Genomic DNA, 14,052 nt, shown 5'->3' with positions numbered 1-14,052 from the left:
TTTCATGGAGCAGACAGGAATTATACTAATCTTATCAACTGATAGCATCTTCTATTGCATTTTATTCATCCAAAAAAGTGAACATTTCATTTTTTTTCATTCTTTTGGTAAGCACGTGTAGTTTTGTTGATTTTTCTTTTCCAAGAATACCCAAGGATTTTCATGTTTTTATTTCTAATATTGGCCAGGAAAATAAAGTTGGTTGAGTCAGAGAAAATTAGGACTTCCTTGCACGAGCTTGTAATTTTTCTCACACCTTTAACTGTTACTCTGCCGAATGTCAGAAATTATGTATTTCTCAGAATTTTTGTTTTCTGTATACTTAATGTTCTCTTCTTCCTAAAGGTGAGGCTTCTATACTAGCTACCTTCTCTATAACAGAAGGGAAGAAAACAGTTCCTGTGGCCGGCTGCAGAGTCCAAAAGGGACAGTTAGAAAAGCAAAAAAAATTTAAATTAATACGTAATGGACATGTTATTTGGAAGGGTAAGCAACATAAAACTGTTTCTGTAATATCATATCCAGTCACCAAAACCTGATGATCCTGGGTAACTGAAATCTTTCACTCCCATAATCCTAGTTCAGGCCACTTCTTGCTAACTCATATCTGGCCTCCAGTCCTAATGACTCCCCCAGGATTGTTAGTCCCCAAATCTGACTTTCTAAGGTTCTAAAAATTGGCCCCAAACTACCTTTCCAGCCATGTCTCTCCTGCACTTAGATCCACATCATTATATTTTCATCCTTCCTTATAACCTTCTGCCTGCATCGTCTTCATCCTGGTGTAACTCATTCTTCAAGTCCCGAGTATAACCCCCATCCCCTGTAAAGTGTTAACCTTTGAAAAGGGAGACAGTACTTTTCACTACAAATCACATGTTTATGGCAAACTTCATTTTTCTTTGGTTTCCCTGGTATTTTGTCCCATCTTTTAACATGACAGGACTGTATTTCAGTGTAATTTTCCTTTTAACACCAGACTACAGCTGCACTAGTTGGGTACTTATTTGTTGAGTTATATGAACCATAAGCTTTTTTCTTTTTTTTTTAAGGCTCATTAATCTCACTGAAACACCATAAAGATGATATTTCAGTCATCAAAACTGGAATGGATTGTGGTCTTAGTTTGGATGAAGAAAAGATAGAATTTAAAGTGGGAGATGATATTGTCTGTTATGAAGAAAAAGAAGTTCTAGCCAAGACTTCTTGGGATCCAGGATTTTAAAATTATGTTAAAGATGTAAATGATTAAATGTTTTGCTTTATTACAGAGCAACTAGTTTTGTCTTACTAAAGGTAATAATTCACCACTCACTACTGGTCAGAAAGTTCTACCAAGCATTAACAGGTGTAACTGTCAAAACGCTACAGAATTAGGAAACCTTATTTAAGGACGCGTCCAACTAGAAATCCTGGAGTAGGGAAAGAATATGGCTAAAGGGAATTGTTAATTATTGGTATATTAGTGAATCTAATCATCAGTTTAATAAACTTCAAGTGCTTACTTTAGTTCATTGATATCAAGAAGCAGGCTTCCCTGAACTATGCTCCATAGATAAAATATATGGTACCAATCAAATACTGTAAAACCATTATTTTTCAGTGTCAACAGTACCAATGAGCAAGCCTCAGAACTTAAATTCCAAAGAGGAGTTCACACTCAACATTAAAGGACTTTGGGTGAATTTTTTTTTAATAGATCTTTATTGGAGTGTAATTGCTTCACAATACTGTGTTAGTTTCTATTGTACAACAAAGTGAATCAGCCATATGCAGATGAATTTTTTAACTGGTAACTTAAGACAGCTCTGCCCTTTAAACTTCCTTTGTAGGAAACAAGTGTCAATACATTGTAGCTTCTTTTTAGGCAAGGTTATAATACCAATTCACACAAACCAATGTTTCTCAATCTGTGGGTGGGGGAGGTTCCTCCCCACCCCCGGGGTCATTTGGCAATGTCTCGATACTATTGGTTGTGGGGAGGGGTGGTGTGCTTACTGGCAGCGAGTGGGTACAGACCAGGGATGCTGTTCATCAGCCTATGATACACAGGAAAGTCCCTACAACCAAGAATTATCAGTCAAAAATGTCAATACTGCTGAGGTACAAAGAAACTGGCCTGTATCTAGACAGCTGGTATCAAATACAACATAATTCTGCCAAGTACAGGTTACCTAAGAAAATAGTTCGATTAATTTGATGCTTAAAACCCACTTTTAAAATCACTGGAATACAACTCAACATTTAAACGTTAGTTCATGTCTTTTATTAACGAATATACAATCACTTGTCTTCCGGTTTGTTGAAACAATAGGTCAGACAACATTTGCCACAATAATGTCTGTCAAAGTGGCTGGCCATAAAAACTCCAGCACCACATTCATCGGAAGGGCACTCCCGACGAAGGCGACTGATTTTGCCATTCTCATCCACCTAAAAAGCATAAACTTGCTGTTAAGATAATCTTACAACATACTGTGAAGTCTAGCTTAAATGACTCAAAATATTTAACCTTTTAATCACACAACAGTGATATTTCTTAGTACTTACAAACCGAAGCACCCCAAATTCTCACCAATAATTACTACAACAAAAAAGTTCAGACTTTTTAAAGCCCAGCCTTGCAAGACATGGACAGAGTTAAGACCTGAACCCAGATCTGACTTCAAAATCAGAAACTTAGTTTGGAATAGAATAGCTAGAGGTAAACCCCATTATATAGAGCTTATTCAAATACCAAACAGGAAAAAAACCCCAAACTTTTATATTAAAGAGTTTGAAACCAGAGATAAATTATTATTTTTAATAATTTGGCTCACCTTATAGTATTTCAGGACAGCCAACTTAACCTTCTTTCTCTTATGCTTGTTCTTCTTGGGAGTGGTGTAAGACTTCTTCTTCCTTTTCTTAGCACCACCACGAAGTCTCAACACAAGATGAAGAGTGGACTCCTGTTATTGAACAGAGAACAGAACAGCCTTTAAACATGGTTACATTAATGCTAGTGCTCCGTGGAGAATGGACAACCAGCATCATGCACATTCTAACTGGATGACAGGAAGTACACCCACAGATGGGGGAGTCTTAGAAAAAAAGAGGTATCTGATTCCTATATAAACTCTTGGTTCATAGAGAGATTAAAGAACACATTAAATTACACCATGGGATGCAATACGCAAAATCCAAAATGTAGAAGACTATAGCAGCACTTCTCAAATGTTGGTGTAGAAGTCATCTGGGAATCTACTGCTAATCTAACGCTATTCTCCCCACTTTTTGAGTATTAGTCAAAACTTCCAAATTAAGATACAAATATTCATACTTAAGGGACTTCCCTGGTGGCGCAGTGGTTAAGAATCTGCCTGCCAATGCAGGCAGGGGACACGGGTTCAAGCCCTGGTCCAGGACGATCCCACACGCCCCGGAGCAACTAAGCCCGTGGCCAAAACTACTGAAGCCCGCACGCCTAGAGCCTGTGCTCCGCAACAAGAGAAGCCGCCGTAGTGAGAAGCCCGCGCACCGCAATGAAGAGTAGCCCCCGCTCCCCGCAACTAGAGAAAGCCCGCGTGCAGCAACGAAGACCCAACACAGACAAAAATAAATAAATAATACGTAAAGGGCTGCTTTCCTCCAAACAGACCTTTTGAATGTTGTAGTCAGACAAAGTACGTCCATCTTCCAGTTGCTTGCCAGCAAAGATCAGTCTTTGCTGGTCAGGAGGAATTCCTAATGGGAAACAAGTTGAACAAACAAATTAAGTGACTGCAAAACAAGCATATCTGCTCAAGATTTATAATCCTGAATCAAATAAATGGTACTAACATCCATCAGTGAGTTCTTACTACAGGGAAAGTATAACTGTAAACGTTTAAACGGTTTATCTCATTTAATCCTAATACATATTAACCACTTTACAGATGAGTATACATGTGTAAATTAACTAGCACGTCCAAAATCACACACGTGAAAGGTACTACAGCTTGGCTCCACGCCGATAAACGTCTGTCTACTGTGTTATTCCAAAAGCATTTTTGTCAATCTGACCTCTTCCCACCCCACAAACAGCAGGTATGTCTAGCGCCTGACAGAGCCTCTGCAGGTTAGTTTTTCTGAATCAGAAAATATTAACTTGCCTTCCTTGTCCTGGATCTTGGCCTTTACATTTTCTATTGTATCCGAGGGTTCGACCTAGGAGTTTTGAAGCGCAAACGTATAGGTAACACAATCAGGAACTAGAGTAATCGCTCCATTCAGTTGGAAGGTCATCCGGGAGCCGAGCCGGTGGGGGCTGAAGCCTACCTAGTAGAGCCGCTGGCTCACGCAGCTGGAGACAGGTTCCCCGGCGCGCACGCTCCCTCTCCCAGCCCCGGGCGGCGGCGGCCGGGCCACACGTGCTCGCGCCCACCTGCGGGGAGCGCCACCCTCCCACCTCGCGACCCCGGCAGCGGCTACCTGGCGGGAACCACCAGAGGCGACAGACTCGGACTTTAGGCATCGGAAACCTGCCCTATTCCCCAGCTCAGCAAAACAACCCTGCCTTTACGGCCAAGTTTTAGAACCCAGGCTCGGAAACGTATTGTAAGGCGGAAAGCAGCGCGCGTGCCGAAACCCGCCTCAGATCCCCCCTCCTTCAGGCCGCGGCTTCTCCCACCGCCTGGCCCGTACCTCGAGAGTGATGGTCTTCCCCGTCAGGGTCTTCACGAAAATCTGCATATTGGCAGCGGTGCCACCTGAGAGTGAGGAAAAGGAGAAAACCGGTGAGGTTGGGGACAGAGGAGGCGCGATGGCAGACCGCGGGCCGGAGAACGGCCGAGAGCACATACTCACCGCAGATGGCGGATCCGAAAAGAAGGGCGTCGCGCCGGCCCACGGGCTTTCCCGGGGCCGCCACGGAGGCCCCGCCTCCTAGGCGGCCACGCCAAATGCCTGAGCGCTGTCGCAGCGGCTGTCCAGCCACGTGCCAGACCAGCTCGTGATCTCATTTGTCCTCCCGGTAGCCTGGCTTATTTCTCACTTTAGCTTTCAGAACGCTCTTGAAATAGCAGACTTAAGCAACTTAAAAATGTCTTTAAAAGAATTTTCCACCGTAGTTGACGTGGCTAAGAGGGTCTTTAAAAGGGGGTGGGGTTGAGGGGGCCTCATGAGGAAAACGGAGAAAATGGAAGTGTCTTCTGGGAATTGTAGTTTTCCGCTGCTTTCTTTTCTCTAGGACTACTCGTCCCAAGATGCAGTTCCACAGCCCCGGGCTCCCTAGTTACTATCGCGTAGCTCTGGCGTCGGGGTTTGGAGGAAGGGGTTAAGGTGAGGAGGGAGCAAGGGTGAAGCGCAGTAATGGTTTCGGGGAAGGTGGAAACGGGTCGGAAGTGACTAGGAGGGAAGGTTAAGAGGCTGGGGAAGAGTGGGGGACCGAAAGTGTCATCACCCACTTACTGAGGCGGTGAGGGGCGGATGATCCCCTGGGCCTTCAAGGGAAGGGCACACCTGTGGCCAACTCCAGGCAAACTGAAAAATAGGTGGTATCCTCAAAACCTCTTGTCCGTCCTTGTCTCGCCCTGTAGCCCCTCCCCGCCTTCAACCCCGGAAGTTCTCCTAGTTTAAGGAAGGTTCTGTCTTATATGTCACTACGCAGTGTGAAACGGTTTAATATGTTGAAAATCTCAGGAGTTTTCAAATTTTCAAATGAGGCCACATGGGAAGGAAACCCGCGGAAAGGTTTATTTATTGTAGAATTTACAAGTTTGGAGTTGGGAGTTGTGGTGAAAGCCCTAAGAGGAAGTTTTTGGAGTATGTGTGGGGGGCTGTCCTGGCAAGGCGGGCGAGTTAACTCCCTTCCCCTGGCCTTTCGCCGCGGCGCAACCGCAGAATCCTGTGCGTGCACCTTCCTAATGTCTTCTCTCTTTATCTCTCTGTGCCCTCCTCTCTGCATCTCCATCCCCAAATTCAGGCTCCATAATTTTCTCTGTCCCCAGTCTTTTTCTAACCCACCTTCACTTTTGCCTCTAACATATTATAAAAAGTAAAAATGATTATGTCATTAATGCTACTTCACCTTCAAGATAAAATCCAAATTCCTTAGTGTGATAGTCAGCCTCTGCCTTCCTTACAGCCTAGTCTGCCAAACCCATTGCTCACTTATCATTGAGCTAATTGAAGTTCCTGACAAGCTCTTTAATGCTTTGGCACTTCTGAAGAATCCGTTTCTTCTCTGTGGAACGCTCTCATACCATATTCTGCAGGCTAATCTCCACCTTTACAAAAAAACTCCTCGAAAGAGTTGTCTATACTCATTGTCTCTAATTCTTTTCCTTCCATTGACTGAACCCACTCCTATCAGGCTTTTGTCTCCACCATTCCAGTGGAATAGCTCTTGTAGTTACTAATCACCTCCGTGTTGCTAAATTCAATGGTCATTTAATCTTACTTGACCTATCAGCGGCATTTGACACAGTTGATCATTTCTTTTCTCTTTGAAACACTTTCTTCACCTGACTTCCATCTCTCTTCTTCCATCTCCCTGGATGCTCTTTTCCAGGCTGTTTTGTTGCTTCCTCCTTATCTACCAGACCTCTAAACTTTGGAGTGCCCCCAATGCCCAGTCCTTGGACCTCTGCTTTGTTTACATTTCCCAGATCATTTTCCATTCTGTCTCATAACTTTTAAATGTCATTTATATGCATATAACTTATAAACTTATTTCTCACTCAGACTCACCTGAACTTCAACATGTCTAATAGGGAGGCCCAAACTCCTGATCTTATGAAATTGATATTCCCATCTCATAAATGGCAATTCCATCTTTTCAGTCGCTGAGGCCAAAAACTTTATGGTCATCCTTGACTGTTCTCTCATACCCACATCGACTCCCTCAGCAAATCTTGGTTTTACTTTTAATGTATCTGCAGAACACTTCTCACCATCTCTGCTGCCACTCTGATTCAAGCCACCGTTATCTTTTGTCTGGACTATTGTAGTAGCCTCCCAGTAGTTCTTGTGGCTTTGACTCTTGTCTTCACAGAGCAGCTAGAGCAATTCTTTGAAAATGGAAGTCAGCTGTCATTCTTCTGCCCACAGCTCCAATGGCTTTCATCTCGCTCTGAGTTAAGCCTAAGTTCCTATAAACAAGGCTGTCACTCCCACACTGGAATGACTGGAGGCCACAATTCAGCTCATTGCTCCTCTTGCCGAGTCTGCGCAGAGAAAGGAGCATCTTTTTCTAACCTGCACAAAGGTGCCCCATGGGCTGGTAGTGCTGCTACCTTCAAGGCCCTATGTTCTACATGATCTGGCAGCTACCTCTCTGACCTCATCTTTCTTCTCTCCTTTTCTCATTCTCTTCTAGTCTTCCTGGCCTTCTTGCTGGCAGATAAGCTATCCTGCCTTGAGGCCTTAGGACTTGCATCTCTCTCTGCCTCAACCACTCTCCTCCCAGGAATCTACATTACCTGCTTTTTTCAGGTTTCTGAAATGTCACCTTATCAGTGAGGGCTATTCTCTTTCCTGACCTAATGCCTTATGTAAAATGGCACCCTCCCACCTTTCTTACTCTCTGTACCCCTTTCCTTGTTTTATTTTTCCCCATACAACTTACCCCCATCTGTTATACTGTTTTTTACTTGTGTGTCTTCTGTCTCATTACTTGAATGTAACCTCTGGGAAGTTAGGGACTTTGTTTTGTTTAGTACTATATCTCTAGTGCCTAGAATAGCGGCAGACACACAGTAGGTGCCCTCCCCCAATATTTATTGAATAAATAAATGCAGCACAGATTAAGCATTGTCCTGGATGTTGTTTCATGAGATGTTTTCCCTAATATTTCCCTGCCCTCTCCCACAGACTAGTGAGGTGCCCCTCTGGGCTTTTGTAGCCCGTTGTGCCCACTGGTCACACTGCCTTCTCTGCTCTGTGGCAGAGGTTCATTTAACTAGAATCAATACTTGTCTTGGAACCCTTCTGGCTTGTTTCCTCTGTATCCCTAAGTGTCTAATTTGAATGAGTGAGTGCAAGGTAATCTGAGTTGGTCTGTGTAACTCAGTGGCATTTTGTAGATGCTGAGGAACAATCACTTTAGCTGTGTTCTGATTTGAGGGCACAAGTCATGTCTTCTGAGCAGACCAGATTATTGCTCGGTGATTACTGATTAATAATCAACTTTCTTTTTTTTGGAGGGTGGATGGGTGGTGCATGTGCTCTGCTAGAAACTGTATTATGCACTGGAATGCATATGGGTGGGGAAGGAAGATGGGGAATGAGAACATTTTGGTTCCTGATCTTATCAAATTTAGATCCTACTGAGAGAGATAGAGAATATAACCAGAAATCTGAGTGATAATATCATGATAGAGGAAGTGCACAGTACGTGGGAGAACATAGCAGTGGCACTTGATCAAATTTAAGGGAATCCAGGGCAGCTTTCTTGGAGCTGTATAGGCTGAGATCTGAAAAATAAATCAAAGGCAAGTAAATGAGAGTGGAAGTACTGTGTGTATCTTATGGAGGAGGAGAGTGGTGAGGATGCGGGAAGGGAATGCAGGGATGGGGAGAGAATTATGCAAGACCCTCAGGTAAGAGAGCAAGTTTATAGGAGTGGATGGGGGTTATGAGGAGGACAGGGGCATGAAAAGACTAGATTTGGTCAGAGAAAAAGTCCCTGGTTCCTATAGGGCATTCATAGACTAAGGAAAGGAACTTGGATTTTATCCTAAGGGTAATAGGAAGCCACTGGTGTTCAGATGTGACCACCCATTCCCCAGTGATCACACCCATTCCTTCCTCCTTTGACTTTTATCTTTTACTCTCTGAAATTACATTTTTTTTTTTCGTCTGCACTGCTCAGCTTGCAAAATCTTAGTTCCCCGACCTGGGATTGAACTGGGTCCACGGCAATGAAAGCGCTGAGCCCTAACCACTGGACCACCAGGGAATTCCCGGAAATTACATTATTTATAGTCTGTCTCCCTTAATAGATCGTAAGCTCCAAGGAGCCAGGGACTTTATCTTATTTATAACTGTATTATGCACTGGAGTGCATATGGGTGGGGAAGGATAATGGGGAATGCCGAGTCTCTAGCTATAAAACAATGCCTGGCACTTAATAGACACTCAGTAAATATTGGTTGAATGAATGAATAAAGAAATTGATTTCTTATTTGGGAAAACTGCTGATCCATTTATGGATTATTGCTTTGTTAGAACTACTTTATGTTCACTTATAAATTGATTTCTCATTATCCAGTTCATCAATATAAGATAAATTAGGTCTTTTAAACTTTGAAATTATTTTGGTGTCTCCTTCCTCCAATATATGGCTTATGGGCAGTATTTATTGGCCATATATGTTATTTTAGATAACTAGGTGTCAATTATATTGCCAAAACACGGTAAAATTGATTTAGGCATTTATTCATCACAGCATTATTTATAATAGTGAAAATATCCAACAGGTGGGGAATGGTTAAGTAAGTTATTGTGTATCATACCATGAAGTACTATGCAATCATTAGAAGTCATGTTTTTGAAAACTGTAATATTTAACAACAAGGAAAACTGCTTTTAATATTAAGTGAAAAAAATAGGATACAAAACTGAGTATAGAGTGTGATCCTAATTTTTATAATTATAAGCATTGGAAGGAAATACACCATATTAAGTAGTCATTATTTTTTGGTGGTGGGATTCTGGATGATTTTTGGTTTTTCATTAATTTTCCAAATTTGGTTTATATTTTCCAAATTTTATACCATGAGTATAAACTTCTGTGATGGGAATGAGGGGAGTTAAAATGTTTTACCTTGCCACACATTTTTAAGCAAATCATGGGTTCTGCTTAATGTTGATGTGAATAGATCTCAGGAACCAACTTTTGTATCCAACTCTAGTTGGATAATGATTCTTTACTAAAAGAGCAGTGAAATATAGCTGCTTGAAAACCTCACTCAGAAAGGTACAGTTTGTTATCTTTGACATCACTGAGGTACAGATTTTAGAAGTCCTGACTTCTTACTTTTCAGTTAGTACGTTCATAGTAACGATAAGAATTATAATAAAATTCATCATAAAAATAAATTCATGAATTATTTATAGCTATTGTGTGTTAGATAACTGTGACTGGGCCAGGTAGGTACGTGCGTAGAGAAATATTTGATCTTGTTTGCTTCATCAGGAGGCCTCCAAACTAGTTTTCCCACATGAAACAAATAAAGAAAATGCTAATAAACCTTCTGTTAGAAAGTGTTGAGTTAAAGAAACCATTCAATCATATGATACATATACTTGTTTAGTAAGAAATGAGTTCTTTATTGACTGGTATTCTATCCCAGAGGTATAGTATAGCACATGGTAGTAGAATGATCAGACCTTTTAATTCATAGGTTGAAATATTTATTTCAGAGATCCATGAGACTTTTTTTTTTTTTGAAACAAATAGACGTTTTATTTAGATCAATATTTTACTTAATTTATTTTAAGCTTTAGATTAATTGATGGTCTTTTTCTTTCAGGCTTATCAAAGTTTTGGCTTTGTTGCAAAAGCAAGTCAAGACTTTTCTCTGGTGAACAGGTGTGCAGACTGTGACATATGTCCGTCCAAGAAATAAATAAACATGCAGTTCTCCCTCCTATCATTAGTAGAAGTGACAAGGAATTTTTGGAAAAAATGCAAAGATACATAATTACAGAAACTGAAAGAGTGGGCTGTAATGAGGAAGGACCTGCTGATGAATATTACATCATATACCGAAACGTTTTTGATAAGGTATCATAATGCTTTAAGACAACAGAGTTTTTATGTAGTAGAAATGGTCTATCTTGACAACTAATATTCCTGCCTTAGTAACACCACTGCTTGTTTGACTACATTCCATTTGTCAGTTTTGAGAAGTTCATCCAATTTGTCAGAAAGGGATGAATGGGGAAAATGCAATGCTGGATTTATATTACTAGACAGTTAATGAGTGTTTCAGTTATTGTAGCTTAAGTGCAGGCTATCAGTTTTTGAACAACAACCTAGCTGTGCCCTCTAATATCATTTTGACCTTCCATCTCAAATCATTATCTGATTTGTTAGGAATTGGGCTGTAAGCACGAACCTGGTAGTTCTTTGTCGTTTTGGGTTGGTTTGTGGTATAATTAAAATCTTGGTTTAGATTTGATCTAGCATATTTAATTGAGACTCCTTGTAGATTAGAGGTCTAGATAGGCATGGTAAACAAGGGGTTTAACTGCACTGAATGTTGGAAATATGGAGGTCAGAAAATGCTGCGGCTTTATGTAACATTTGATTTTGCTTTTCAGGGTTTTAGAAATACCTGCTTTTCCTTAAAAACAATTGCAATATGGCCACCGATCCTCATTTTTTTATCTCACTTTTTTTTTTTACCCACGTAAGATGCCCTGACAGTAAAATCAGTGAAGTCAGCACTCTTTCCTCCTTACCTAGAAGAAATAATTACTTATGTGAAGACTTCTGTAAACTATTGGTCTCTGAGTAAAACAGCCATAGGCAAAATAGGAACTCAGTGTTTTGTTTAAATTTTAAACATTACACACTGAGTCTTATTTCTCCTCTAAATAAAAATATAGTGCCTCACTCTAAGGAAAAGTGAACACAAAGTAGTGATGTATACCTACAAGTGGAATTAAGAAAATTGATGCGTATCCATAAAAGTATAAAGCGGAAAAAAAGAATCTTTTCTTCCTTTTAAGTCATCTGGAAAATCTGTCTTTTGGAACTGGTACACTGGCAGGTTAGCTTCATTTTATAAGTTGTTATGATCAATGAAATTGTTTTGGTGTTTTAGTCATTAAGGAATGTATTAGGTGAATATTTAAAGGTAGTGAAGGTAGTGTATTGAATAGGTTTTATAAATATCAAGAATCATGCTGAGACTCGTGTGAAATCAGCAAAGGAAAGTTATCATAATTGTAACATACTTATCTTTGCATGTCCAAATGCTAACACTTGTCAGAAGTTTTCTTACATGAAGAGCTCTCTGCTTTAAATTAGTATAGTTATAGTGAAGTCATTTTGGAGGAGCTTTGGTAAATTTAATTCTTAGAGAAAAGACATGGGATTAAATAAAAGATAATTTCTGTATCTTTAGTCCTTTTCTCCCTACCCCCCAGGATTTCCATTTGGACTGTTTGTACATTGTACAGTTATAAATTGTACATTTGTACATTGTGAAGTATCCTATTCTTCAGGACTGAGAGGGGAATCTGAAATAGAAATCATTTGGTACTTAGAGAAACTTTTATTCTAGCTTCTCAATAAGATAATCTGCCTTTCCATTTTCATGTTATTCTAACACATTTGATTGTTAATAAACTATTAATGCCTGCCTTCTCTAATCTTCCTTCTCTCTTGGAAGGATCTGGTTGGGCAAAAGATGAAAGTGTCAGCTTGCATCTCTGAGTACTTAGAGCCAGAGAACAAATACCAAATTCTGTTTAAAATCAAAGATAGAGGATTTGGCCTAGAGAACCATGCCTAAATCAAAGCAAGGAGGACCTGAGGCTGTGTAACAAGAGTTGAGGGTACGTTGCAGAGAGAGCCAAGGACTTAGTAAGGAAAGAAAACCAAAGCTAGGAAGAGTGAGCTTCAACAGATATGGGTGAATTATGGAGGTAATTGGACTCCGGAAAGTGACTGGCCTTTTGCATCCTGGTAGCGTGTGGTACAAATAGTGTATATTCTTGTGTAGGTGCTGAGGTGGAATGGATACCATTCCTCTTCTTCCTCAGATCCCTGTACCTGGTAAGGATGGCTCTGTTTTGGGGGGAGGGGGTGGTTAATGGAAACCTTAATACCGGAGTCTGAAACTTGAATCCTAGAGGCCAAGAAGGTCATATAAAAGAGTTAAGTGGACTGGCTTTAACAGAATAAGGAATCATGGGGACTGTGGTAACATGAAAAACCAGTCCAATCTAAAGCTCCAGCTGATTACTGCCATTAAGGAATGGGGGGTTCCACGTTGGTAGGTTTTTCAGTTTTCAAGAGAAGCTGAAAATTTGGGTTTTGGGTGAAATTTCCTAAATTTTAAAATATTTTGTGGACCTAGCAAAACTGTTCTACCTCTGGCATACAAGTTTCCCTCCTTTACTTTAATGCATTTTCTGTGCATTCTTAAAGATTGCTATGGGTGTTCTGAAATCTACTTCTTCTAGCAAACCCATATGGGAGCTGATCATGATGTTACTACAAGTCTGTTTTCTATCCATTAACATATCTGAGTTGTCTTGAACTGTTGCAGCACATCATAGAGGCTTGTGGAGTGGAGGATGGCCAGGAACCATGGGGTATTTAATTTGGAAGACCACAGATTAATGACTGTATTTTATTGAAAGTTGCTGGGTGGCAGTCCTTTGGGTGGATAGGTAGTATGGTCATGTCAAAAAGATGACCAGTATCTCCCATTCAGATATCCTTTCCTGGTGCTTGGCATTGATCAATTATCTCCTTATACCATTTTTTTTTTTGGCCGCATGGCTTGCGGGATCTCAGTTCCTCTACCAGGGATTGAACCCGGACCACGGCAGTGAAAGCATCGAATCCTAACCACTAGACCACCAGGGAACTCCCCTCCTTATACCATTTCTTGATAGACCAGTTGTCTTCCTGGATAATATTTTGTAGGTATTTTCTAGCTAACAGTGCGATACACCAGAGACTAGAGATGTAGTAAGGGTAGAAAACGTAATTGTATCTTTCAGAGAAAACTGTGGATTGAACACATCTATTCTTTATATGCCTCAACACCTTCTGAAATCCTTGTGAGCAGAATTTGGCAACCATAAATTATTTTTAACTTTTTTGTTTTTTAACTTCTTTAAAGTGCTCCTTAGTTATTATTGTTTTTTTGTATGGGTAATGCCTACACAAGATTAACCAGGAAAAAAAAAGAAAGAAAGAAAAGAAAAGTAAAAGAACCAATAAGAAGAGTATATGGTGGAAAGTCTGGTCCGTCTCATCTTAGACCCTACTTCCCTTTCCTTCTCTGTAGGTTTCTATTTCTTCTATTATCGATCCAGAGATATTATGTAGGTTTCCTTCTCTGT

The 14,052-nt window shown here is 40.5% G+C and overlaps 3 protein-coding genes across 8 annotated transcripts in view; 2 read left to right on the top strand and 1 right to left on the bottom strand.

Annotated features, from left to right (window-relative positions):
- Positions 1 to 1,259, top strand: part of MTIF2 (mitochondrial translational initiation factor 2) — a 42,234-nt gene extending 40,975 nt beyond the window's left edge. For 4 of the 5 annotated variants that reach the window (XM_061210738.1, XM_061210736.1, XM_061210739.1 and 1 more), the window contains 2 exons: positions 346 to 486; positions 1,053 to 1,259. In XM_061210738.1, the coding sequence (XP_061066721.1) occupies positions 346 to 486; positions 1,053 to 1,225 (314 nt within the window). In that variant the 3' untranslated portion in view covers positions 1,226 to 1,259. The remainder of the gene's footprint in view (positions 1 to 345; positions 487 to 1,052) is intronic. The other variant, XM_061210741.1, reaches the window with a different exon arrangement.
- A 984-nt stretch (positions 1,260 to 2,243) lies between these two features.
- RPS27A (ribosomal protein S27a) lies at positions 2,244 to 5,005 on the bottom strand. Of its 2 annotated transcripts, XM_061168732.1 has the most exons (6): positions 4,828 to 4,853; positions 4,666 to 4,730; positions 4,134 to 4,188; positions 3,641 to 3,726; positions 2,820 to 2,951; positions 2,244 to 2,433 (listed from the first exon to the last, which is right to left on the bottom strand). In XM_061168732.1, the coding sequence occupies exons 2-6, from the start codon at positions 4,711 to 4,713 to the stop codon at positions 2,284 to 2,286; spliced, it is 471 nt and encodes a 156-aa protein (XP_061024715.1). In that variant the 5' UTR covers positions 4,714 to 4,730; positions 4,828 to 4,853; the 3' UTR covers positions 2,244 to 2,283. The 2 variants fall into 2 exon arrangements, with proteins under 2 accessions (XP_061024715.1, XP_061024714.1); XM_061168731.1 differs by lacking the exon at positions 4,134 to 4,188 and having other exon boundaries at positions 4,828 to 5,005.
- A 215-nt stretch (positions 5,006 to 5,220) lies between these two features.
- The window catches only part of CLHC1 (clathrin heavy chain linker domain containing 1), a 36,466-nt gene continuing 27,634 nt past the window's right edge, over positions 5,221 to 14,052 (top strand). Inside the window, exons 1-2 of the mRNA XM_061211117.1 lie at positions 5,221 to 5,301; positions 10,497 to 10,750. Of these exons, the coding sequence (XP_061067100.1) occupies positions 10,574 to 10,750 (177 nt within the window). The 5' untranslated portion in view covers positions 5,221 to 5,301; positions 10,497 to 10,573. The remainder of the gene's footprint in view (positions 5,302 to 10,496; positions 10,751 to 14,052) is intronic.

Source organism: Eubalaena glacialis, chromosome 14, assembly GCF_028564815.1.
Source record: "Eubalaena glacialis isolate mEubGla1 chromosome 14, mEubGla1.1.hap2.+ XY, whole genome shotgun sequence".
NCBI lineage: Eukaryota > Metazoa > Chordata > Mammalia > Artiodactyla > Balaenidae > Eubalaena > Eubalaena glacialis.
This window is presented reverse-complemented; position numbering and strand designations above follow the sequence as displayed.